The following is a 26,951-nucleotide window of genomic DNA, read 5'->3' on the forward strand; positions in this document are numbered from 1 at the left end:
CCTCTGCGACCCCGCAGAAACCGGGCTCCCTGGTTTACCGAGGAGCTTCGGAAAATGAAGCGGGACCTCAGACGGCTAGAGCGAGTATGGCGGGGTGCCCGTGACGGAGCCTCAAGAACATCTTATAGGGTTTTTATGAAAACCTATGAGATGGCAGTGAAGGCCGCTAAGAAGTCTTACTTCTCGGCCTCCATTGCATCCGCTAGCTCTCGCCCGGCGCAATTATTTAGTATAATTCGGTCTTTAACGTCCCTTGAAGGACAGCCAAATTTAAATAACAATCTGACGCACAGCTGTGAGGCATTTGCGAGCTTTTTTGCGGAAAAGGTCCTGTTGCTCCGCCATGACCTCCCTGCCAATTTGGATACAATAAAGGAACTGGAGGCCCCTCGACTGTCCTCGGGTCCAGTATGGGACCACTTTGACCGGATATCTCCAGCCAATGTGGACAGATTCCTCCAAGCTGGAAAGCCCACCACCTGTCCTCTTGACCCGTGCCCGTCATGGCTGATTAGAGCGTGTCCAGACGAGGTGCGGGCCCCCCTGGGGGATATTATCAACTTGTCCCTTGGCACCGGGATATTCCCAGGGGAACTGAAGGAGGCAGTGGTGCGTCCGCTCTTAAAGAAAACATCATTAGATCCCTCAGATCTATCCAATTACCGCCCGGTCTCGAATCTTCCATTCCTGGGTAAGGTGATTGAGAGAGTGGTTGCTGAACAGCTTGGTAGGTTTCTGGATGAAACATCTGCTTTGGATCCATTCCAGTCCGGCTTCCGCGCTGGTCATGGGACCGAGACGGCTCTGGTCGCCCTAACAGATGATCTCCGCAGGCAGCTGGATCGAGGTGGGTCGGGGCTGCTGATTCTTCTAGATCTGTCAGCAGCCTTTGACATGGTCGATCACGAACTCCTGGACCACCGCCTTGCCGACGTGGGGATCCAGGGCACAGTCCTTCAATGGCTGCGCTCGTTTCTCTCTGGTCGGGGACAGAGGGTGGCGCTTGGGGGGGAATTGTCATCGCGCCACTCCTTGGTGTGTGGAGTGCCTCAGGGTGCGATTCTCTCCCCGATGCTTTTTAACATCTTTATGCGCCCCCTCGCCCAGCTTGTCCGGAGTTTTGGGCTGGGTTGCCATCAGTATGCTGATGACACCCAACTCTATCTGTTGATGGATGGCCATCCTGACTCGGCCCCAGACACACTGACCAGATGTCTGGAAGCTGTGGCTGGATGGTTACGTGGGAGCCGGTTGAAGTTAAATCCTTCGAAGACAGAGGTCCTCTGGCTGGGGCGGGACGATATGGGATTGAGGGGGCAACTCCCATCTCTTGCGGGGGTGCAATTAGTGCCAGCACCGTCCGTTAAGAGTTTGGGTGTAATCTTCGATACCTCCCTTTCTATGGAGGCGCAGATTACAGCCATAACAAAGGCGGCATTTTTTCATCTCCGCCAAGCTAAGCAGTTGGCCCCTTATCTCTCTCGCCCTGACCTAGCCACTGTGATCCATGCGACGGTCACCTCCAGACTGAATTATTGTAACTCGCTCTACGTGGGGCTGCCCTTGAGACTGACCCAGAAACTCCAGCGGGTGCAGAATGCCGCGGCGAGACTCCTTATGGGGTCTTCGCTGCGAGATCACATTCATCCGGTACTATACCAGCTGCACTGGCTCCCGGTGGAGTACAGGATCAGGTTTAAGGTGCTGGTTTTAACCTTTAAAGCCCTATACGGCCTAGGACCCTCGTACCTACGGGACCGCCTCTCCTGGTATGCCCCACAGAGAAACCTACGGTCTGCAAATAATAACATCCTCAAGGTCCCAGGCCTCAGAGAGGTTAGGCTGGCCTCAACTAGAGCCAGGGCCTTCTCGGCTGCGGCTCCAATCTGGTGGAATGCTCTGTCACAAGAGACTAGGGCCCTGCGGGACTTGACATCTTTCCGCAGGGCCTGCAAGACAGAGTTGTTCCGCCAGGCCTTTGATCAGGGCGCAGCCTGACTCCCTCCTCTGGCAACCTGCACAGAACTTTGCTTAATTGGTTGCCATCAATTTGATTTAATTAATTTTTATAATGAAATATTTTTAGATTGTGTGATTATTTGATTTTTTGATTATTTCATTGTTGTTAGCCGCCCTGAGCCCGGCTTCGGCTGGGGAGGGCGGGATATAAATAAAATTTATTATTATTATTATTATTATACATGAAGAAATATGGTGTTAAAGCAGAACTCTTAATAGGCAATTGTTAAGCGTGTAAGGACAAAATAAGTAATTATAATTTATCAGTTTTCATGTTATTCTATTTTGTTAAAGCAACTAGAAAAAAATATTATGATGGGAAGATCTCACACAGGTGAAGGGAAGCAGTGGGGAAGAGGGGAGGGTTAGGTTGAATTTGGGAAATAAAATAATATATGGGACAGCAAAGGATATAATAGATTCTTATAGAATAGTAATATTGTGTAACCAGAATAGAAGTTCAAAAGGGGAAGTAAATGTATTTTTAGTATTTTCATTATTGTAATAGTTATTATTATTTCTTATCGGTAGAAGGCAATGTTAACTGGGACTTCGTTTTGCCATCTGTATAATTTTCTTAAGTCAATATTTTTTTATTATTATTATTTTAAAAGCGTAGAAATCTTATGTGATCATGGCCACAGGTTTATGCAGCAGTGGGACAGGGGAATTTGATTCAGTTTGTGTTTAAAGGCAAACCTATCTATTTCACATTTTCCGAAACAAAACTGAAACGCAGCCATCATTTTAAATTCGTACTTCTCCCAGTTTTGCAATGCAGTTCTTCAGCCAGGTAATGTGTGCAAAAGTGCATATTCTGGGGGGGCAACGTTTGCATAAAAACGCACAGATTAATGAAAGTAACAGACAGAAAAGCATCACATTCGGGGAAAGTGCTTGGCAAAAATGCGCACATGGGGCAAAATTGCATACAGAAATGTGTGCATTAGGAGAAATTCACACTAAAACTCTAATGAATTTTCAGAAGGACTTTAAAAAAAGAAATTGCAAAGTGATGTGGAAATGAGAACTAAGCTTGAGACTAGAACAATGAGAAACTTAAAGACAATAAAATTGACTTGTTGATTCCTATCTGTGCGAAATCTTGGAATGAAATGAACATCCCTTCTTCACTGTTAACCATTATGGTACATTTACAGGAATGTATGATGTTCCTGTTAAATCACATTTTTTCCCCGATACAGGGAAGACTCTTTCACCAGCTCAACGGCCTGTGCTCAGAAGGCAGGCACGGGTAGATTATAGCCTTGAGGCTACAACTGAAGACCCTTGGGTTCGAATTTCGGACTGCATCAAAAGCTTGTTTAACCCCAGCATGTCAGAAGGCAGCTGCCCCTTAAACTTGCACCCGACCATTGATCCAAATGAAGGGAACCAAACCTCTAGCTGCTCAGAAGCAGCCCTGCAGAGGTCAGACACGGAAGAGGGCGACTCAAAGGCACCCAGGTCATCAGATGAAGGCGACTTTGCTAAGAAAGGGCCGCCAGTAGCCCCTAAGCCAGCCTGGTTTCGTCAGAGCCTGAAAGGGTTGAAGAAAGGAAATTCAGAGGCAGCAGCCGTCAGAAGCACCGCTGAGCACCAGAGTGTCTCTGACAACGAAGTGGGTTCTACTTCGAAGATAATCCGGGCCTCGCCTAGAGGCTCGTCAATAAAGCAAAGAATAAGCTCATTTGAAAGTCTGGGCACCCCTCAGTCTCCAGAAAGAGGAAACAGAAAACTTCTATCAATGCAGAGCGAAAGATCTTCCAGTAGGAGGGAGCCAAACTCGGCCGCAGTTCATCCTAAACAAATTCCCAGTGAGAGTGTTGACTTTCAAGGTCCTGAACACAGCCACTTTCAGCCATATCCGGATGCTACTGGCCTAGATTCGTTGTCTTGTTCAAGAGGAGACTGTGCCCCGAGTCCAAAAGCATGTAGCAGTATCCCCACTGAATCTTCCTTGACATCAACACCATCACAAGGCATGGAGCCCATCTCACAAGTCGCCAAAGCACCCAGCAAAAGAGCCCGGAGTTTCCCACTTAGCGCAGCCCAATCTTGCGAGATGCAGAAAATGGACGGGGAGAAATGCAGCAAGATCTATTCCATCAGCAACCACTTCTCATCAGCGCTAATGAAATCGTTGCATTCCCTTCCTCAGTCCCCGCTGTGTTCTGGGAAAAACCCACGGAGGCCACACAATGGGTCACCAACCCCCCAAACAGAAGAAAATGGGACAACTCTCGTGCAGACGCATGAAGCTCATTCTTCGGATACCAGCTTTTCTCTTAAGTAAGACCTTCCTACTTGGTATTTTTAAATGTGTGTTTCTGATCAGTGAGCAATTTCCTGTGTGCCATCAGTTGCTCTACCGGGATTGGGGATTTAGGGCCCTTCAGATGTATGGTAGACTCTCATCTTCCACCAGTCCCAGCCAGCATGGCCAATGGGCAGGGATGAGGGAACCCTCCGACAACATATGGAGAGTTACAGGTACTTTACAGGTACTTTACAGTTTAGGCCAGAGATGGGCCCCACAAGCCACCTCTGGGTCCCATATCCTGGCTTGATCTCCCTATCACATTTTAATCAGTGTTTACTCTGAGTTTCATTCATAACGTTTCCCAAACTTGGGTCTCCAGCTGTTTTTGGACTCCAACTCCCATCATCCCTAGCTAGCAAGACCAGTGGTCAAGAATGATGGCAACTGTAGTCAAAAAAACAGCTGGAGACCCAAGTTTGGGAAAAACTGAATATTTTCAGGTTCAGAAGGGGGAGAGGAGTGGCCCACACTTCATTGCCACATCTCTTTGGGGATTTTGTCATTTTGCATCCAATGTTAGCCCTATTCAGAGTAGATCCATTTAAATGAATAGCTCTAAGGCCTCATCGGCACTATATATTTAAAGGAGTACCGTACTACCTTAAACAGTCATGGTTTCCTTCAAGGAATCCTGGGAAGTGTAGTTTGTTATGGGTCCTGAGCATTGTTAGAAGATTCCTGTCTCCTTCCCAGAACTACAGTTCCCAGAATGCCCTGGGAAGACAGACTGATTGTTAAACCGCTATGTGAATTGTAGCCCTTAACAAACTACAATTCCCAGGATTCTTTGGGGGAAGAATCGTTGAACAAGTGTGAGAATGGATTTTTAAAATAGTAAATAACAGGCACAAGACCCCCAATGCAGATCAGAACCACACACCCCTGCCACATCTGCAGCTTGCGTTGGTAGAAAAGTGCCACATGGACCTATGAGAGAAAATCTCTCCCAATGCAAAGAACAGGTGAAGGGGACTTAATTTGGATCAGGCAGGAGGGGGACGATGGAGGGGTAAAGCCTTCCCACCACCCCACCCCAAGTTCCAATTTGGATCAGGTCCTTTGTGCTTACTTTGATAAATGTAAAAAGTACGTATTTGCTAAAGGAATTTGGACATCGAAGTCATTCTGGGAATGAAAAGCACATTCATAATAAACCCACTGCAGTAGACACAACAGCCTCTGGTGTGTGATGGGTCACAGGGAAAGTTTACTATGATAATTTGGTGTTTCTTGTTTCCTATTCTACAATCGGACAGCCTCTCCGAGCTGAGAGACTACAGTGCAAGTAGGTCAGGCAGCGAAAAGGAGGGAAACATGAGGGAGCGCTCTTCTCCTCAACCTTTAGGCGCCTCCTCAGGACAGGCCGTCATATCGCTGCTCACCCCTGAAGAACTGGAGAAACTCATGGAGGAGGTGAAGTCCTTAGACGAGGCAACATTAAAGGTAAGTCTCTTGCTATGGACACTTCCAGTTTCCCCAACCCCATCCATGTTCAGTGGTTTTCAACTGTTGGGTTAGGACCAGGGCTGGATTTTCCTTTTACTGTGGAGCATTTGATACATGTTGTTTAGTCGTGTCCGACTCTTCGTGACCCCATGGACCAGAGCACGCCAGGCACTCCTGTCTTCCACTGCCTCCCACAGTTTGGTCAAACTCATGTTGGTATCTTTGAGAACACTGTCCAACCATCTCATCCACTGCCGTCCCCTTCTCCTTTTGTCCTCAATCTTTCCCAACATCAGGGTCTTTTCCAGGGAGTCTTCTCTTCTCATGAGGTGGCCAAAGTATTGGAGCATCTAAGTATTGATACATAAGGGTAAAGGGACCCCTGACCATTAGGTCCAGTCGTGGCCGACCCTAGGGTTGCGGCGCTCATCTCGCTTTATTGGCCAAGGGAGCCAGCGTACAGCTTCTGGGTCATGTGGCCAGCATGGCTAAGCCGCTTTTGGTGAACCAGAGCAGCGCATGGAAACGCCATTTACCTTCCTGCAGGAGCGGTACCTATTTATCTACTTGCACTTTGATGTGCTTTCAAACTGCTAGTTTGGCAGGAGCAGGAACCGAGCAACGGGAGCTCCCCCCGTCGCGGGGATTCGAACCACCGACCTTCTGATCGGCAACTCCTAGGCTCTGTGGTTTAACCCACAGCGCCATCCGCATCCCATTGATACATAGAAGCGACCTATTATATGCCTTGCAAGCCACCACTGGTGTGGAAGGTTGTTAGAGTACTTTAAAACGGTGGACGGTTGTCACGTGTGGGGTGACGTTTTGGCAGCGGGGGCTGGTGACCATTGGAAGGTAGGGAGCCCAACAGGTGCAGCCACAGCCAATGACAGGAGGGGCCAGTGTGATCTAGTTTTGTCCTCATCCTTCTCCTCGTTGACTTCAAGCTGATGGACAATGCCACTCCCTGAACTGCTTGGGAGTGAAAAGGCAGGTGGGGGCAGGCTGTGGGTGGCACAGAAGGGCCCTAGTCACCCTAATTGAATCATCCTTGGTCTCTAACACAGCACCAGTACTTCTGTTTGCTCCTTACCTGAGCATAACCTAGCCATTTTATTTCCAACAGCTTAAAATGCATGAGTGTGCCTATTTCCACCAACTCCCGCCCTCTGAAGGCATAAAGAGCAGGCCCTCTTGGAGAACCAGAGGGCCACTTTCAGCTGTTCAGGCAAATAAATAATAATAATGACACAGAAAAGCAAAATAATCTATATGACTTAACAACAACAACAACAAAGTATTTTACGAAAGCACGTCTCTTATTTGCTTAAATTTGCAGCTCTAAGCTGATAGAGTCTGTCACCTTTTGGACTGACGCACAAGTTGCAATGCTGATCAAATACCAAAAAACAAACAAACTAACCAACCAACCAACCAACCAGTGTTTAAATTGGAGACCTGCTTTGCACTTGAGGCCTAGGCCAAATTATCCTCTACAGTGGTACCTCTATTTTGCCCTTTGGATGCAATCCTAACAACCCCACTTACCTTGGGGTTAGCTCCACTCAATTCAGTAGTGCTTACATATGAGTAGACATGGGACTTTTTATTTTATTTTTAAGGTGCACTTGCACAGATAAAGGAATATTTGTGTGGGTGCCCAAAACAGAAAAAGGAAGGAGGTGATGGGAGAAAGAGTGTAAGGCGGGGGGGGGGGGGAGAACACCTCCAGAAACATTCCATGAAGTTCCTTCTGCCCAGCCAAACCTCCACAACAAAAGGTTGTGGCTCTGTTTCCAGCAGTGTAGTACTGCTTGTTTCTGCAGCAAAGACACCACTGGGAGATAGGCTGCAGGGAGGATGGGAACCTGGTGTCATCCAGACTCCAGTTCCCATCAGCTGCAGCCAGCATGGGCAGTAGAGTCATGGATGATGGGAGCTGGAGTCCACCATCCCCGAGAGGACCACAGGTTTCCTTACCCTTGACCTTCCATATTGGCAAACGTGACAAAGCTAAAGCCTCTATGAAGTCTGCTTCACTGGCACCGCAAGGGTGCCCACACACAGAGCAATCTTCTTGCAAAGGAAGGCTCCTGCTCCATTAATGAGCCGAAGAGGAGATTTCAGCCAAAAGAAGCTTGTCACATTGGAGAGCTGCTATGGAATCACCTCCTCCAGCCCGCTATTGAGAGCATAGGCACTCTGGCTGTTATCCCTCCTCTTCCCATTGTGTGTGCATCCTGCCACTGCCTTGACTGAGGTCCACTTTGTTCTCCCTTTGCACAGCAACTCAGCGACATTCATGTCACAATTCTGCACAAAGAAGAAGGCGCTGGTCTTGGTTTCAGCTTGGCAGGCGGAGTAGACCTAGAAAACAAAGCCATTACCGTAAGTTAGCGGAGGGTTAATTCCCCCCCCCAACCCAAAGGTCACATTCTCTCATGGATGACCTCCCCAGGGAGCTACATTCCAGTGGTGTGGAGGGCCAAAGGAAAAGGGGTGTGGCCAGTGACAAAAGTGGGTGGAGCTCTTACTTTTGTACATGCGATAGGCAATATTCCGGTTATACAAAACTCAGAGATTTCAACAGGCTCAGTTCAAGGACACAGTCTAGCCAGACAGCAGCATCTGCAGAGGGCATGGTGCATGACTGATGAGGGGTGTGGCCCTGTGGAGATTCCTGAGGGCCAGATAGAGAAGCCTGGGGGCTGCATTTGGCTCCAAGGTCTGAGGTTTCCCACCTCTGCCAGAAGCAATCTTGTTCTGTTAGGCTTTTCATCCCAAGGCATATGAAAAGCTATGGGCATGAAGAACGCAGTTCGCTCATTAGCAAATTATAACATTTCTGAGCATAGATTTCCAAGTCTATGATTGCATCTGACTGCTGGCTGTAGCAAGATCCTGAGCTTCGGGCAGCAAAATGTATTGGGCCAGCACTGGCAGGGACATTGCAAGTTAAATGACTTTCTACACCCTCCAGTTTTTTTAATGTGTGGAGACGGAACAGATTTGCTAATTTGGGCTGGGAGGTTTGCAGGTCCCAAGACCTGGATGGCTTTCAAAGAGGACCTGGCAAATTCATGGAGGATGCATGGCTGTCTGATATGTCAAATTGAAAATGCCACACATCTTTCTTTTATGCATGCGATTGTGTTGTCTAACAGGTCCACAGAGTTTTCCCCAGTGGGCTTGCGTGCCAGGAAGGAACTATTCAGAAAGGCGACGAGGTCTTATCGATAAATGGGAAGTCGCTCAAAGGCACCACTCACAACGAAGCACTGGAGATCTTGCGAAATGCCCGGCATCCGAAGCTGGCAGTCATCGTCACGAGAAAACCCAAAGAGGCTGAAAGGAGCCCCAATGTGTCCATTACATCCTCTGTATCTATAGGAAGTGAAACTTCAATGGAGTCTAGTGAGTTATTTGGTAACAAGGCTTAAATAAGCAGTAGGGTCAGGCAGTGCTATTTTTCTAGAAAAAGAGGTGCCAGAACCCACCATGAAGTCTTCCCTTGTTCTCATATACAGTGGTACCTCGGGTTAAGTACTTAATTTGTTCTGGAGGTCCGTACTTAACCTGAAACTGTTCTTAACCTGAAGCAACACTTTAGCTAATGGGGCCTGCTGCTGCTGCTGCCGTGCCGCTGGAGCACAATTTCTGTTCTCATCCTGAAGCAAAGTTCTTAACCTGAAGCACTATTTCTGGGTTAGCGGAGTATGTAACCTGAAGCATATGTAACCTGAAGCGTATGTAACCCGAGGTACCACTGTAATGGGAATGGCGCCCACCTGAGAGGTGCCAGTACTGAGTTCTGGTGAGTTCTGGCTGAAAAAAAGCCCTGGGGTCAGAGATGTTGAACTTCAGCCTGAGGACCACATTCATTTCTGGGTAACCTTCTAGGGGCCACATACTACTGCTAGGGCCAGATCCTTCCCAGCTTTTATTGGAGACGCACGCTCTCTACCACTGAGCTTCAGCTCATCCAAAACAACACACACCCCTCTGACGATATTCTGTCTTCTCCACACAGCATCTGAAGACCTGATCTTCACAGTTATACTGGAGAAGACATCTGCAGGTTTGGGTTTCAGTTTAGAAGGAGGGAAAGGCTCCATCAACGGAGATAAGCCAATCATTGTCAACAGACTTTTTAAAGGTATGTAATGGCAGCAAAATAGTTGAGCGTTATTCTTTTTCAAACTGTAGACACTGTGCCCCATGATATTCTTGTAAAGAAGCTGGTAAAATGCGGTCTTGACTATGCTACCACTCAGTGGATTTGTAACTGGCTGACTGACCGAACCCAAAGGGTGCTCATCAATGGTTCCTCTTCATCCTGGAGAAGAGTGACTAGTGGGGTGCCACAGGGTTCTGTCTTGGGCCCGGTCTTATTCAACATCTTTATCAACGACTTGGATGATGGACTCAAGGGCATCCTGATCAAATTTGCAGATGACACCAAACTGGGAGGGGTGGCTAACTCCCCAGAGGACAGGATCACACTTCAAAACGACCTTGACAGATTACAGAACTGGGCAAAAACAAACAAGATGAATTTTAACAGGGAGATATGTAAAGTATTGCACTTGGGCAAAAAAAATGAAAGGCACAAATACAAGATGGGTGACACCTGGCCTGAGAGCAGTACATGTGAAAAGGATCTAGGAGTCTTGGTTGACCACAAACTTGACATGAGCCAACAGTGTGACGCGGCAGCTAAAAAAGCCAATGCAATTCTGGGCTGCATCAATAGGAGTATAGCATCTAGATCAAGGGAAGTAATAGTGCCACTGTATTCTGCTCTGGTCAGACCTCACCTGGAGTACTGTGTCCAGTTCTGGGCACCACAGTTCAAGAAGGACACTGACAAACTGGAACGTGTCCAGAGGAGGGCAACCAAAATGGTCAAAGGCCTGGAAACGATGCCTTATGAGGAACGGCTAAGAGAGCTGGGCATGTTTAGCCTGGAGAAGAGGAGGTTAAGGGGTGATATGATAGCCATGTTCAAATATATAAAAGGATGTCACATAGAGGAGAGAGAAAGGTTGTTTTCTGCTGCTCCAGAGAAGCAGACACGGAGCAATGGATCCAAACTACAAGAAAGAAGATTCCACCTAAACATTAGGAAGAACTTCCTGACAGTAAGAGCTGTTCGACAGTGGAATTTGCTGCTAAGGAGTGTGGTGGAGTCTCCTTCTTTGGAGGTCTTTAAGCAGAGGCTTGACAACCATATGTCAGGAGTGCTCTGATGGTGTTTCCTGCTTGGCAGGGGGTTGGACTCGATGGCCCTTGTGGTCTCTTCCAACTCTATGATTCTATGATTCTATGAAGGGCATCTTTGGTTTGCAGAGGAGGGACGGCGAACCTGTGGCCCTCTAGATATTGTTGGTTTTTCAGTCTCAGCTAGGATGGCAAACAGTAGGGGATGATGGGAGTTGTAGTTCAACATCTGCAGGGCCACAGGTTATCCATCCTTGGCATAGAGGCTCAACCCCAGGGATGTATTAAACCCCTCTGACCCTAGCAAACAGCACAGATGTACTCATTTAACTTGGACACGCACAGCATGTACTTTCCCCAAGGCGTTCAGGACCTAACATGCAAGGTAATGTGCCCTATCAAACTCTTTACCTAGAGAGCAGAAAGGCTTATTTCCAAACATGACGCATTTAGGACCGTCTGTCTTGAGAGAATCACAGCGCCTGCTGTGGCTGCAGAGACCAGTAACTCGTAACTGGTCTTGCACTGGTTTGCTGCATTTGCAGCACCGAAGTGACCTCTCCAGGGCAAAAGCCTAGGCAGTGTGTATGGAGGTCTTGGGCTGGCTGGACAAGATCCCCCTCTCAGCCTCACTGAAAGCAGAGTAATACATTTGGCCCCAGCTTGGCTGCAGAAGTTGCTGGAAGGAGGTGTACAAGGCACCATCCAACCGTCTTATGGACTCCACTCTGGAGTTGTGTAGGGTTTACTCCTCAGCCTTTTCTTCTCCCACAGATGTCCTGCACTCCATTAAAAGAAATACAACTTTGCACTGAATTTCTGGCCCAATAAAAGCTGGAGTTTGCAACCTTTAGTGGCGATCACACAGGGTCCCCGGACGTTTAACGGTCTATTGATCCACCACTGTGCTCCCTTCCCTGCTGCCACCAACCAGTTACTCTCTGGTAAAACACTGAGTCCAGTCAGTTGTTAAAAGTGAACCAAAAAAAACAAGTTTATTTTACAAACATTAACAAGTTTATGGTTTCTCAGATAATATTCCTGTCAGTATCTTAACTTTAGTTTCTTTACCGGCCTACACCTTCCTAATACCTTCTGACTGATTATCTCAGCTGTTTGACTGATTCCTCTTAACAGATTTGCTCACTCTCTCACATCAGACTAGCCCAACCCACAGACTTATCCCCTCTGTTTCTTCTAACTCCAGACCATCTTCTCAACCACCCTAACTCTAACTCCTCCAAAAGCCCTCTGTGCTTAAACCTTATACACTGTTAACTCTGCCCCCTGGGGTTCCCATTGGTTAGTCATTTTACAATAAGTTAACCCTTTCCTTATGAACCCAGTATGATGTCACACACCTAGGAGGGCAAACGCCACACCTTTACACTGGTAACATTTGCAGAATGTCTCTTATGTGTATTTTTGCCTCTGGCCCAATGGTCTCAAGCACAATGGGAATTGTGGTACAATGAGATGTATAGGTCACTATGTTGGCAATCCTTGCAGTTAGGAATGGGAACTACTGGTTGTGCCAAAGGCTTCATTGGAAGAGGTGGCGTTTGGGGTTGGTTCTCCATGTGTTTGTGCTGTTTCCCATATACCATATTCTCATAAGCCGTCTATTGTACTCCTTTTGCTTCTTTTAGGGGCGGCATTGGAACACAGCCCCACAGTTCAGCCTGGGGACGAGTTGTTACAGGTGCACACAACTCTGATGCAAGGACTCACTCGTTTCGAAGCCTGGAACATCATCAAGACGTTGCCCGATGGACCGATTAATGCTGTCATCAAGAGAAAAAACTCCATCAGCAAAACTACGGCATCTCTCCATGGAGAGGAGTGACAGCGATTTTAAAAAAGGAAAGAACAGAGCCTGAACTGCTGCCCATGTTAAACAATGACCAAAAAAGCTTTCATTTATCACTCAAAAGCCACAAAAGACCCAGGTGCCCAGCACCAGATGTTCGTTGCGAGTGAAGAGAAAGTTGGCCAGGACTGAGAAGAGGTGTATGTCAAAAGCTTGGTTGATCGTGGTCCCAGTATTAATAAAGCAGCTGCCGCGAGGGTTACACTAATTAAAAGGAGGCTTTGTTAACAAGCAACTCAAGAGCCAAAACCTGTAAATCAGCTTGGGGGTGAAACAGACGCTGATGAATTAACATGTCTTGATTGCATAATGAGTGGATGAAGCACATTGCTCATGCACCCACATCTGGCAGGGAAGAGTGGCTCATGGAAGTGGTTCTGGACATATGGATCCCCATTATGGATGGGAACCACATGTGTAGTCTACGTGGCACGTTTTGACACGAGCCACCCTCTATTGCTGCAAGATGTAGAAAGTGGGCGCGTGGTGCAACACTGACGGGAACGCATGGCCTCATCACTTAAGGGCCGTGCATGGATTGTGGGCATATCTGGCTCAGGGACACTTGATTTAGCAACATCTTTCAACTCTGTTCTATGTTGCCCAAATAAATCATCACTGTTGTAATCACTGTAAGTTTACTTGTAATTACCACCCACCCCTCTTTAATGAACTTGCCTGATCACTCTAAGTACCATGGCTTTCCAGCCGCAACACAAACACACCAGCGACAGTTCAAAAGCACCATCTGTTATTACTATGATTATGATTAATTTACAAGGTACTAACCACCTTATGGGATGCGGGTGGCACTGTGGGTTAAACCACAGAGCCTAGGGCTTGCCGATCAGAAGGTCGGCAGTTCAAATCCCCGTGACGGGGTGAGCTCCTGTTGCTCGGTCCCTGCTCCTTCCAACCTAGCAGTTCGAAAGCACAACAAAGTGCAAGTAGATAAATAGGTACCACTCCAGTGGGAAGGTAAACGGCGCTTCCGTGCGCTGCTCTGGTTCGCCAGAAGTGGCTTAGTTATGCTGGCCACATGACCCGGAAGCTGTACACCAGCTCCCTCAGCCAATAAAGTGAGATGAGCGCCGCAACCCCAGAGTCGGCCACGACTGGACCTAATGGTCAGGGGTCCATTTACCCTTTACCTTTAACCATCTTATGGTCCATAAAAAACATAAAGGGTAGAAGAGTTTTATTGCCTGAGCTACGCGATGAACCAAATCGCACATGGTGGGGCTGTGAAATGGTGCAGGTAGGAAGTCACATGCTTAAATGCTTCTCTTTCTCTCCCTCTCTCTCAAAAAAATATCCCTGCACACAGAAGACTAGCATGTTAGAGAGAAGGCTAAGCCTGAACTTTTCTCCCGGATACATTGGCTTTCTATCAGCAGAGGTGGGTTTTTGTGTGATGCTCTCACCACCACCACAGACACTGTTACCTGAATGCTGTTTGGTAAATGGGAATATGAGCAAATCCACAGCAAGGAGAATTTGTGCAAAGATTACAGTGGCATGGCTAAGGATGCCCACGAACTGTAAGGCCTTGTAGACCTAACGCCAGATCCAAGTGTGTGTGTGTGTTTATTGACTTAGAGCATTTGTACAAAGGTTCCCAGAGTTGCTTACACGTAGCCATGAAAAACAAGGCAGTTCCTGCCTGCAGGCTTACAATCTAAAAAACCCCAACAACGCAAAACACAAGGAGGAAGGGAAGAAGGCACAGGGGTACGAAGGCCTTCTCCATTCAGCTCAGTGGGGTGGAGCTGCCTTCATTGGTCAAGCAAATGAGGGCAGGGATATTTTCCCACGTTCCATGTGTGCATTGCAGCACGCATGGGATTCTGCTTCAGGCTGCTAGGCTACCCAGATCTTATCGACCTGGATTGCAGCTGACTTTATAGGCAGGTGATCACAGGTTACGTGCTTCCCACCCTAGGGGAGAAGTGTGCAGATAGTTTGCTTCCAAGAGCCATCCCCACCCACGGTTTTTCCTGCTAGCATGTTTTGCTTGTCATGCAAGCAGCACCTGACTCCTAGGTGCTTGGATTGGAAACGCATCATTAGAATGAACAACATTGAGTCTATACAGTGGTACCTCGGGTTAAGAACTTAATTCGTTCCGGAGGTCCATTCTTAACCTGAAACTGTTCTTAACCTGAAGCACCACTTTAGCTAATGGGGCCTCCCGCTGCTGCCGCGCCACCAGAGCACGATTTCTGTTCTCATCCTGAAGCAAAGTTCTTAACCCGAGGTACTATTTCTGGGTTAGCGGAGTCTGTAACCTGAAGCATCTGTAACCCGAGGTACCACTGTATAGACATCTGGACAAGCAAAGACATCACTGCAGAGGTGGTAGCGGCTCCAGAACACACACACACAAAATGTTCAGGGATTTCAGAGGTGTTTTAAAGTGGAATGGGACTCATGACAGCCCAGGATTAAAAAAACTGGAATCAAAAGGGGGTCCCTCGCTGTACTGGAAAACCACAGTTCATAATTATTATAGAATGGCAAAAGAACTAGGACAGGGGTAGCCAATGTGGTCTCCCCCCTCCCCACGCCACCCCAAATACTGTTGGGACTCTCAATACCCACCAGCCCAGGGTTATACCAAAGTACTGTAAGGCAAGCCCTGATGATGTCAAGGCATCTGTTAAAAATCTTCCCCAACTAAAAACCAATGGGATTTGCAATTGCTTAACTTTGTTTCAATCATGCCCCAAAGCTGCCACAGTTTTGAATCCCACATCCCCACATTACTTGCAGAGGGCAATCACAGAATTCTGTGCGCACACATGTGCAATTGGGGTTTGTTTGTTTTTAATTGCTTAAGCCGCTAGTTTCAACACTGCTTTGGTCAGATTGCTGTAAAAACCGGTCATGCTGCTTGGGAAGAAGGACTCCACAACTGTTTGAGGAAGGTTGCCGGCTAGGTCTGTCTGAAAGAAAGTGAGGAGTTGCGTCTTACATGGCTCTCTGTAGGGAGAGAAACAAACCAAAAAGCCCCAAATAAGTCAGCAGAAATCACCAGTTTTAGCCAAAGATGCAGGAGAGCCGATTCCTGTAGTCCCACCCATGTGGCCCAAGGTTTCCGATACAGTGGTGCCTCGCAAGACGAAATTAATTCGTTCCGCGAGTCTTTTCGTCTTGCGATGTTTTTCGTCTTGCGAAGCACGGTCCGTCGCAACTGCGCCTCTTCAAGCGGCTTTAAGAAAAAAGCAAACAAACTCGCAAGACGTTTTCGTCTTGCGAAGCAAGCCCATAGGGAAATTCGTCTAGCGAAGCAACGCAAAAACCGAAAAACCCTTTCGTCTAGCGAGTTTTTCGTCTTGCGAGGCATTCGTCTTGCGGGGCACCACTGTATTTGAAGCACTATGATACCACTTCATGAAGTCATGGTTTCCCCAAAGAATTCTGGGAGCTGTAGTTCGTTAAAGGTGCTCAGAGTTGTTAGGAGGCCCCTATTCCCCTCACATAGTTGTAATTCCCTGAGTTCCCTGTGAAGAGGGATTGGTTGTTAAATCACTCTGTAAAATGTAGCTCTGGGAGGAACAGAAGTCTCCTGACAACTCTCAGCACCCTTTGAAAACTACACCTCCCAGAATGCTTTGGGGGGAAACCACGCCTGTTTAAATTGGTATCACAGTGCTTTTGTATGATGTTAATGTGGCCATTATCAGAATAGCAGGACATGTGGCAATGTCTCCCATGTTGCATTATAAATTTAATTATGGTACCATTTTAATTATGATACCATTTTAACTGGAATGGCTTCCCTCAGAGAATCCTGGGGATTGTGGCCTGTTGAGGTACAGAGAATTGCTTGTAATTCCCAGAATTCCTTAGGAAGAGAGATTGATTGCTAAACCACTCTGGGAATGTGTGTGCTGTTTTAGCCCCATACAGCAACAGTGCTCAAAGCCTGCATATATTGGAAATAAGAGGGCATTATGATACTCTGGCTACAAAGGCCCCAACCTCCCAGAAGCCTTTGCAAAAATGAACCAGGAAGAAGCTGCTCACAGAGCAATCAGCCATTTTACCTGCAGTAAGCTGACTGCATCTCTCAGCAAATTCAGTCTCCTTGTATCAAATCGGCCTTTAGAGGCTTTAGCATCTAGTTGGATGGTGGGCAAAACTTTCCCTAAACTTTGCAACAACTCCTCCCACTCAATGAAAGCAAGAACCCAACAACATGCACCATATATATACAGTGGTACCTTGGTTCTCAAACAACTTGGAACCCAAACATTGCAAACCCGGAAGTGTTCCGGTTTGTGAACTTTTTTTGGAAGCCGAACGTGCTCCGTTTTGAGTGTTACGCTTCCAGTTTGAGTGCCACACATCTGTTTTGACTGTTATACTGAGGTCTGTCTGTTTTTGCTATTTACTTAGCGTTTTTGTGGCTTTATTGTTTTGTTTTTGTGACTGTGTGGAACCCAGTTCAGCTACTGATTGATTGACTGATTGTGTGACTGAAGTACATTGTTTATTGCTTTCATTTTGTAGATCAATGGTTTTGTTAGATAGTAAAATTCATGTTAAATTGCCCTTTTAGGGGTTGTTTTTAAAAGTCTGGAACGGATTAATCTGTTTTGCATTACTTTCTATGGGAAAGCGTGCCTTGGTTTTGGAATGCTTTGGTTTTGGAACGGACTTCCCAAACGGAAGTACCACATGCTTGTGGTACTACAACATTTCCACCCATCTTACCCTGGGGCCGGGATGCAGAAACAGCCGCAGGGATAATTAAGGCCTCTCACGTAACTTGGTTGAAGTTGGCAGAGCGGGTGCTCCACATTGGTTGCTGCAAGGAAGAGATATGAAAATAATGCACAAGATAAAGTCCGTTTAGTGCTTTGGGGAAAAGAAAGCCTTTTCAGTTTTATAATAATAGTAGAAATACAGTTGTACCTTGAATCCCCAACGCCCTGGAACTCAAACGTTTTGGCTCCCAAACGCCGCAAACCTGGAAGTGATTGTTCCGGTTTGCAAACGTTCTTTCGGAACCTGAACATCTGATGGGGCGTCTGTGGCTTCTGATTGGCTGCAGGAGCTCTGATTGGCTGCAGAAGCCACGATTTGGTTTTCAAACATTTTGGAAGTAGAACGGACTTCCAAAACGGATTCCGTTCGACTTCCAAGGTACAACTGTAATAAAACAGCAAGAGGAGTGTGTCAGGGAACTGCCATCAGTGCCGGAGGTAGAGAGCAAAAGCTAGAGGGATTATAGAGAGCCTCCAGGAATCGGGAGAAGCAGCTCCTCTTCTGGGGAAGAGAATAAACGCAGCTCCAGTGGAGAGGGGGTGCAGGAGTCGGATGTGGCGAGGCGGTCCCACGACTCCTTGCCTGGGACAAGCGGGGAAGGAAGGGGTCCTCCGCTGCCCACGCCCTCTCTGCGCAGAAGGCTTTCGCGCAGAGAGGGAAGGCGGAGACTCGGCATCAAGGAGCTTCTTTGCTGGAAGAAGTTTAAGAAACGCCCACTCACGGATTCTGCCAGCGATTGAGTCAGCCACGGGTGAGTGGCTCTCCGGACAGATAAAGTTTACATTAGCAGCCAGGCAGGGAGAGGTTTGCCCTGCTTGCGCACGAGCAACCCCTTGGAAACCTAACAGAGTGGAACACTTTTAAGGTCAGGGTGAGGTGCAACATTATACTGCAATATCTCGCTCAGAATGAGGCAGCTTCTTATGTTTCTTTATCCATGAGGACTAGAGTCTTACTTTATTTTTAGGGGAAAGTCCACTCTTTGGTAGAGCATCTGCTTAGCATGCATCCAAGGACCATAATTTCCACTGTCAGTCAGTGTAGAAAAGTACACACCCTAGAATGCACCAACAGTCTCATTTGATGCAAGGTAGCTTTCTAGGTGGCAAGAAGCACAAAGTTTGCAGCAGGGGGTAGGCCAGTGTGTTTTGTGTGTGTGTGTGTGTGTGTGTGTGGTTGTGTGTGTTATTGATTTGAAATAGCCAGTTAATTGCTTAGTTGCCAGCTTCTAGGATTTTTTTGGTTTTTTATTGGTGGGGATCAAAACTGAAATTTTCAGGGTGTTGCGTTCTGTGCTACGTATGAGACTGTTGGGTCTCTCACCTGTGCTGTTACTGAATGGCTACTGGCTTTTCAGAGCATCAGTTCACACATGTGAGACCATTGCTTGATGGCAACAACATCTAAGAAGTGGTGTGTGTGTGTGTGTGTGTCATAGCTGTCAACTTACAGATTTGAAAATAAGGGACCAGCAGCCTCGAAAATAAGGGATCAGCAGCCAAAATAAGGGATTTTCTGGGCACAGGTATGTTCAACTTCTGAGCCTCTCTGAGCCATAGGCAGAAAGCCCAGCCACCAGCCAAACGAAGCCTCAAGTGGTGGTTCCCACAACGCAGCAACCCGGCAAAGGGGATGCAGCAAGGAAAACCACTGTCACTTCTCCACTGGGAAGCGCTGAGCAAAGGCGAGTCCCCAGGCAACGTGGCCAATTTGATCGGCACAAGGCATGCAAGCTCCACCCCCCAGTCGTTCTTAGACTCCTTATTGGGTGAGCAACGCAGCCAAGCAACACAGTTGGAGCCTCCCTCCTCCCTGGCCGGCAGGGAGGGAGGGAGAGGAGCTGCTTCCTTTGAAACCCGGGAAATTTAAGGGACATCATCAATAAGGGACAGCAGCGGGACACGGTGCTGGGATAAGGGAGTTTCTCGCCAAATAAGGGACAGTTGACAGCTATGGGGAGTGTGTGTGTGTGTGTGTGTGTGCGTGTGCGTGTGTGTGTGTGATGGCGCATGACAGGTCAAGCACCACAGAAAGAGAATTTCCTGGTTGCCTCAGGTTGCTGCCAGTCCATACCCACAGCCACTGGTATTGAGTACTCATACTAACATGGGCACCAGCCTATGGGGGCCAATATATTTAGGCATTGGCCATCTTACCATTAGATGTGATGGTTCCGTCCTCATCCCGCTTAATCAGGACGACGTCTATGAACTCCCTCGGAGAGATGATCTTCATAAAAGCTGACGGTGTTATAGTTCTGACTATGGAAACATCCTACAAAGCGCAAACCAGGGTTATGATGTAATATTTGGGCGTATTTGTTGATCTACTGCAGGTACCCCATCCCGGCCTTCATCTGCACCATACATTTAAAGAAGTATCATACTCCTTTAAACAGTTATAGCTTCCCCCAGAGAATCCTGGGAGTTGTAGTTTGTTAAGGGCACCAAGAGTTGTTAGGAGACTCTGATTCCCCTCCGGAAGCTGCAGTTCCCAGAGTTCCCTGGGAAGAGCGATTGATTGTTAAACTACTATAGGAAATGTAGCTCAGTGAAGGAAATAAGGTTCTCTAACGCCTTTCAGCACCCTTAACAAACTACATTTCCCATGATTTTGGGGACTGTTTAAAAGTGAAATGAGACTACTTTAAATGTTAAGCGCAGATGGAGCCAAAATGTAGCAGCTACACTTTACCAGTTGCCACAGACCAACTGTGTTATACTTACTTCGCTAATCTCTTCAACGACTTCAATCTCCTTCACATTTGGATCCCATTTTTCTCGCAGTCCACCCGTCTCTGGTTTCAAACATTTAAAGACATCCTCTGGTTTTGCAGGCATAATCCCTTCTGCTTTGTATCTTTCAGGGGAAGGAAGAACAAAAGGGACATATAGACATAAACAAATAATTAAAAAATTGACCTCATTTTATTTTGGTCTCTGTAGGCAGACCTCTGGTGCTAGAGATGATAGGATCCCATTCCAGACTAAAGATTTTTCAATGTCCCATCCACATGATAAACTCAAATCAAATGCCATGTATACTGGAAACACATTATTCATGCCAATGACTTTGCTTTGGCCTTGTGCTTAACACTCCACCTGCTCCTTACAGGTGACTACAAATTTCATACAGGTATGGGCTGGTGGAGGAGAGATGGATTGCTCCATCCCTCTTTCCTCCAGCTCACTCGGTGTCCATGCTAGCTGGGGAGAAAGGGGAGTCTCCCCACAACCAGGATGGACACAGAGTGGGTTGACATAGGGTGGGGAGAGACAGGTCACCCTGCTCTTCTTCCCATAGTCCAATTGGTAGAAGGCATTTTTAAAAATTAGTCTGCCAGTTGGTTGGAGGCTGTGTGGGGAGGCTGGGGAGAAAATCTGCAGGCTAGTAACTTATGTGGCTTATTTGCAAGCCTGCTCTGCTTGGTGGAAAACCGCAACCTCTCAACCTTGCAGGTTGAAAGAGAAAGCTGCAACAAAAAATTATCACAAACTCAAAATCTGGAAATAATAGTAGTAGTAGTATTTACATACCCCCCCCCCCCAAATCTGGCTGGGTTTCCCCAGCCACTCTGGGCGGCTCCCAACAGAATATTAAAAACATGATAAAATCAGTCATTAAAAACTTCCCCAAACAGGGCTGTCTTCAGATGTATTCTAAAAGTCAGGCAGTTGCTTATTTCCTTGACATCTGGTGGGAGGGCCACTACCGAGAAGGCCCTCCTCTGCCTGGTTCCCTGTAACTTGGCTTCTCGCAGTGAGGGAACGACCAAAAGGCCCTCGGATCTGGACCTCAGTGTCTGGGCAGAACGATGGAGGTGGAGATGCTTCTTCAGGTTTATTGTGCCTAGGCCGTTTAGGGCTTTAAAGGTCAGCACCAACACTTTGAATTGTGCTGGGAAACGTACATTTGAGAACTCAGATGTATAAAAACTGAATGGAAACTGCCCATTCAATCCTATACTCAAGTTATTTGGCAATAGGCCCCAATGGAACTTATTTCTGAACAGACATATATATATATATTATTTATGATTTATTAAATATAGATACTGCCCTTCATCAAAAAATCACAGGATATATAGGATTGTACTGCAGATGTGACCAAAGTGGTGAGATTTACCTTATTCCCCAAGTAATTTACCTCCTAAATAAATATGCTCATTTTGGGTGTATGTGTGTGTGTGTACAACTTTACTTACATGTTTCCATGAAACTCAGTTGATGGTCTCCAAGATATTGAAACTTCATTCTAGAAAAATTAAATTAAATCAGTCAAAATCCACTCCCACAGTATAACTGTGTCGACTGAGATTATTTAAAAAAAAAACACTTTAAAAAAACTCAGCACTTATATTGCACTTTAGAAGTGTTTCAAGCTCTCTACACATCTATTATCTCAATATTTTCCACAACGGTCATGTAAGATAATCACAATAAATATAAATATTGCAGGTGGGGAAACATGGTTTAGACAGAGTGTGTGGCTTAAACCAGTGTGCTGAATTAGTCAAAATGCTGGATTAAATTCAGGGAAATGGAGGTCTGATTCCCTACTCAGCCCTGAAATTCACTGGGTTATCTTGTGACAATCACCAACTCTCTGTCTTACATCGAAAGCCAGTGTGGTGTAGTGGTTAAGAGCGGTAGATTCGTAATCTGGTGAACTGGGTTCGATTCCCCGCTCCTCCACATGCAGCTGCTGGGTGACCTTGGGCTAGTCACATTTCTTTGAAGTCTCTCAGCCCCACTCACCTCACAGAGTGTTTGTTGTGGGGAAGGAAGGGAAAGGAGAATGTTAGCTGCTTTGAGACTCCTTCGGGTAGTGATAAAGCGGGATATCAAATCCAAACGCTTCTTCTCTTCTTCTTACAGGTTTGTTGAGAAGACAAATGATTAGGATACGATCTAAGTTGCCTTCTTCTCCTTGACGGCAATGTAGGATACAAATGCATCAATAAATGCACCATTCATATTTGGAAGTCTTGTTTGTTTGTTTCAGGGGAATAATGCCAAGGACCAGCATTCAAATAGGGTACCATTCGAAACAAAGAGGTCTACAGCACTTCAAAGGCTAGCACGTTTAGTGTGGCATCAATGTTCATAGACAAGACCAGCCTGTCTATAAACAAACGGAACTGCCTTATTTGAAGTCAGACCATTGGGTCCATCTAGATCAATATTATCTACACTGACTGGCAATACTGCAAATGGCACCTGGAACTTTCTACAGTGGATGTTCTACAGAGCATCATCAGGAACAGAACCAGCTTCTCCCAGTATCTATGGGTGCAGTGAAGCTGTTCATTTCTGCCTGTGTATACACCAGGGGGCAGGGACAAGGCAGGGGTGCCTTTACACTATGCCAAGGTGTTCACACAAGAGACAAATGAGGAACGCCTTAAGGAGCCCGATCAGTGAGAAGTTGGCTTGAGAAATACACACTAACAGTGATATCTTAAAACAAAACACAGGATACATGTGCATTTTGGTTTCCCCCGCAAATTTTTGTTATTCATTTTATAACACAAATAAAAAACCAAGACAGAAAAGACAAACAATACGAACAAATTCTTGTCATATCCTTATTTTTCTAAACATTGTTAAGTTGGCTTCCCCAAGTCCCACCTACCTGATTTTCATTTTACTTCATCTTTAGCAGTTTACCGTACATATATCATAATTTCTAACCATCTTTTTTATCATACTTAAAATAACTTCACATTTTATCACTTACAAATAATACTGTTTTAAAATACCCTATCTTCTACGTCTAACCCTACAGCCTATATCCACTTCCAAAGCTATTCTAAAGTTTAAACATTAACATATTTTTTCAAATATTCCTTAAACTTCTTCCAGTCTTCTTCCACCGTCTCTTGTGGATTTTGGAGAACGTTTGTATATAATTTTTATTGAATTGTCTGTTTTACAATTCAAAGTACAGTGGTACCTTGGGTTAAGAACTTAATTCGCTCCAGAGGTCTGTTTGTAACCTGAAACTGTTCTTAACCTGAAGCACCACTTTAGCTAATGGGGCCTCCCGCTGCTGCCGCCGCGCCGCCGGAGCACGATTTCTGTTCTTAACCCGAGGTACTATTTCTGGGTCAGCGGAGTCTGTAACCTGAAGCGTCTGTAACCTGAAGTGTCTGTAACCAGAGGTACCACTGCACTACTGAAAACAAGTTTGGCGGCTGCAGCTTCCTTGAAACCACATTGTCTCCTCCCAGCTGGCAACATCACACTGTTGCATGTCCTCAGATGCACCAATGAGACCTGCTGATGCCTCCCCCTTCCCCCTCCTCCTCCAGGCTAAACAATGAGTGTCACATTGCTTGCTTGTTCCCGGCAGGAACAGACACCAAAGAGCATTCAAGGGGAGAGGGAACTGAATGAATTCCCTCCAACATTTCAGAGATGCAAGGGCCGCGGCGCGTGTGTGTGGGAGATTACAAGCCCCTCTTCACGCACTTGGAAGAGGTTCATGCCCTCTCTCGCCCCTTCCAAATAACGCATTGTTCCCCATTTTCTCTCCAAGGTTTCTTTTTCAGATCATCCATGAATCTGCCCAACCCTATTTGAAAGCCACCGCTGCCTCTTGTGGCAGCGAGTTCCACAGATTTAACTGTGCTCTGGGTGAATTGCTCTCACTTTATCTTCTAGCATTCAGCTCTGTCTTATGTCCAATACAGTGGTACCTCGGGTTACAGAGGTTTTAGGTTACAGACACTTCAGGTTACAGACTCCGCTAACCCAGAAATAGTACCTCGGGTTAAGAACTTTGCTTCAGGATGAGAACAGAAATCGCGCGGCGGCAGCAGGAGGCCCCATTAGCTAAAGTGGTGCTTCAGGTTAAGAACAGTTTCAGGTTAAGAACGGACCTCCGGAGCGAATTAAGTTCTTAACCCGAGGTACCACTGTACTTCTAGCGTTACGAGAGAGGGGACTTTCCCCTCTCCACTTTCTCCAATGCCAGATACAGTTTTATACACTGAGTTACTACTGTTCCTCCTTTCCAATAACCCGTGCGCCCACCCCACGCTGTAAGGTCCCGGGGGACTCAAGCCAGAACAGATGCCTTCTCAACACACATTCAGCAGCTACAGCAAAGCGTCTCGTGGCCCCGGAAAGAACCTTTTGCCACCAATTCCTTCTGCTGCTGCCAAAGCAGACAAACAGGGATAGATTAAGAGGAAGCAGCTTGGTGGCATTTTGCGTCCCTGCGCTGCGCATTAAATGCACGCACGAGGGAAGCCACCCACCACATGCCGGGCCAGCTTCTTTTTCCACCTGCCAGCCCGGACCGGCAGCGGCTCACTCAGGACGAACAAGCTAGGCGCATCGCCCCGTCCATAAGCGGCACAATCCTAGAATTGTAGAGTGGAAGGGACCCCGAGAGTCATCTAGTCTAACCCCCCTTCCGCTGCCCGCGCAATGCAGGAATCTCAACTAAGGCATCCATGACAGATGGCCATTCAACCTCTGCTTCAAGGGGAGAGTCACCAGGATTTTACCCCCCTCTCAGCCAGGCTGCAGCGGTGAGAAGGGCGGGCAACCTCCCCAAGCGCGCCGCGCGGGCCTCACCGTGCGCTTGCAGCTGCGCCATCCGCTGCAGTCCTTGCGATAGCTCTGCATGCGCTCCGCAGCCCAGCTGGCGGCCTCCCGGTAGTCCATGTCGCCGAGCGGGAGGGCAAAATGGCTCTGGCGCTGCCGGCTGCTGTCCCAGAAGCTCGGAAGCGGGGGAACGGAGCTGCCCAGGCCGGCCCAGAAAAGGGGCCGAGCCTCTGAGGGGAGGCGCCCCCATGTGGAGGCAGCATCGCGGCGCCGGGGCCGCTCTCCTCGGCTTGTCCCAGGGAGCGCCGCTTGCGCACGTGGGCGGATCAATGGCCCGGAGCGGAGCGACGGTTCCCGTGTAAACGGAGGAGGAGGGAAGAGGTTTGTTGCGTGCCATCGCTTGCTGAATCGGGTGGGAGAGGGAGGGTGGCTGGCTGCCGGTCTCCCGCTGCCCCCGCGCCGCGCTTTTAAAGGTGAAGAAGGCGCATGCCTTTCATCCACCCAAGAGGAAATTAAAGCAGCGCACAACCTTAGCCCCTCTCCGTAAATGGGTTGCCGGGGTAAAATTTCAAAAATAAGGGGCACTTCGCCACGGGAGTGTCCTATATATGGGAACACCCAGTATATTTTAATTGAAGCGGAAATAAAAGTTGGTACTATAAAATAGAGGCCGTGCGCCCAGGAACCTTTCACAGTTCAGTTTCCAGTCGCGTTACTGGCAGAATTCCAGAAGGCACTAACAAGAACAATCAACAAAGCATCGGGTAGCAACTTAAAGGGTAAGCAAGACATTACTGGAGTATGTATGAGTTTTTGTAGGATACAGGCAACTCTGCAAAATGCATGAAGTGTTTATGCTCAGCTGGCACTTAAGCAGGTAAGAAAAGAAAAAAGGGGATGGTGCTCCATGTGTTTGAAATAAGATTTATTTCAGCTCCGATGTGTTTTTCGGAACAAATCCTTCCTTGGGCTAAAACGTGAAGGATTTATTCCAAAATAAGTCAGGCCTGGAATAAATCTTATTTCAAGCACCTGATGTTTTTCCTCTTTCTACCTCTGCTAGTAGTGTGTTCTCCATTTTTTTTTAAAAAAGTTATATTGAAGTAGCCAGTGTGGTATCCTATTGTTGGTGGTGGACCCCACTCCCATCATTCCATGGGCATAGCCAGGTGGGTGCAGGGGAGCAGCTGCCCCCCATCAAGTAAATAAAAGTACTTAACTAACTGACCAATTGAGCCACAGATAGCTCAGCTCTGCCCTCCCCCCCCCCAACAAAAGGCCTCCCCCAACATAAATTCTGCATCTTCCCTGACCATTGGTCATGCTGACTAAGTCTGCTGGGTGTTGCAGTCCAGCAATCCCTGTGCTCTATAGATAGGAAGCTGCCCACAGTTTGTCCCATCTGGTTCAGTACTGTCTACTGGGACTGGCAGTGGCCTCGCCTAATGTTTAGGCTTTGCCATCACTTGATCCTGGAGATGCCAGGGACTGAACCCAGGGCCTTCTGCATGATGATCATGACAACTGAGCTGCAGATGGGACAGGAAAGGATGTGAAAGTATTACTGAAAAATAAGACCCGAAGACCCAGCTGCAGGAGAGAGATGTGCCACAGCCATGTCCAATTTGTTTCCACTAATCCTCCTGAGAGTCCAGTTTCACCAGCTGTAACAGAATGGCAATTGCGTGGACAGGCGGAGCCCCCCCCCAGCCCCTGGCGACTCCTGAGTGGAATAATGACTCAA

At 47.2% G+C, this 26,951-nt stretch overlaps 2 protein-coding genes across 2 annotated transcripts in view; one reads left to right on the plus strand and one right to left on the minus strand.

The window, feature by feature from the left end:
* The window catches only part of IL16 (interleukin 16), a 46,795-nt gene extending 32,616 nt beyond the window's left edge, over window positions 1–14,179 (plus strand). The window contains exons 15-20 of the mRNA XM_080980618.1: window positions 3,225–4,311; window positions 5,599–5,785; window positions 8,075–8,176; window positions 8,953–9,202; window positions 9,819–9,944; window positions 12,658–14,179. Coding sequence (XP_080836744.1) covers window positions 3,225–4,311; window positions 5,599–5,785; window positions 8,075–8,176; window positions 8,953–9,202; window positions 9,819–9,944; window positions 12,658–12,854 — 1,949 coding nt within the window. The 3' untranslated portion in view covers window positions 12,855–14,179. The remainder of the gene's footprint in view (window positions 1–3,224; window positions 4,312–5,598; window positions 5,786–8,074; window positions 8,177–8,952; window positions 9,203–9,818; window positions 9,945–12,657) is intronic.
* Window positions 14,180–14,441: 262 nt separating this feature from the next.
* Window positions 14,442–25,395, minus strand: STARD5 (StAR related lipid transfer domain containing 5). Its single transcript, XM_080980585.1, has 6 exons — window positions 25,238–25,395; window positions 21,856–21,905; window positions 20,378–20,510; window positions 19,808–19,925; window positions 17,598–17,691; window positions 14,442–15,860 (listed from the first exon to the last, which is right to left on the minus strand). The coding sequence occupies exons 1-6, from the start codon at window positions 25,325–25,327 to the stop codon at window positions 15,713–15,715; spliced, it is 633 nt and encodes a 210-aa protein (XP_080836711.1). The 5' UTR covers window positions 25,328–25,395; the 3' UTR covers window positions 14,442–15,712.
* Between the last annotated feature and the right edge of the window lie 1,556 nt (window positions 25,396–26,951).

This window comes from Podarcis pityusensis (genome assembly GCF_964106645.2).
Source record: "Podarcis pityusensis genome assembly, chromosome: 14".
NCBI lineage: Eukaryota > Metazoa > Chordata > Lepidosauria > Squamata > Lacertidae > Podarcis > Podarcis pityusensis.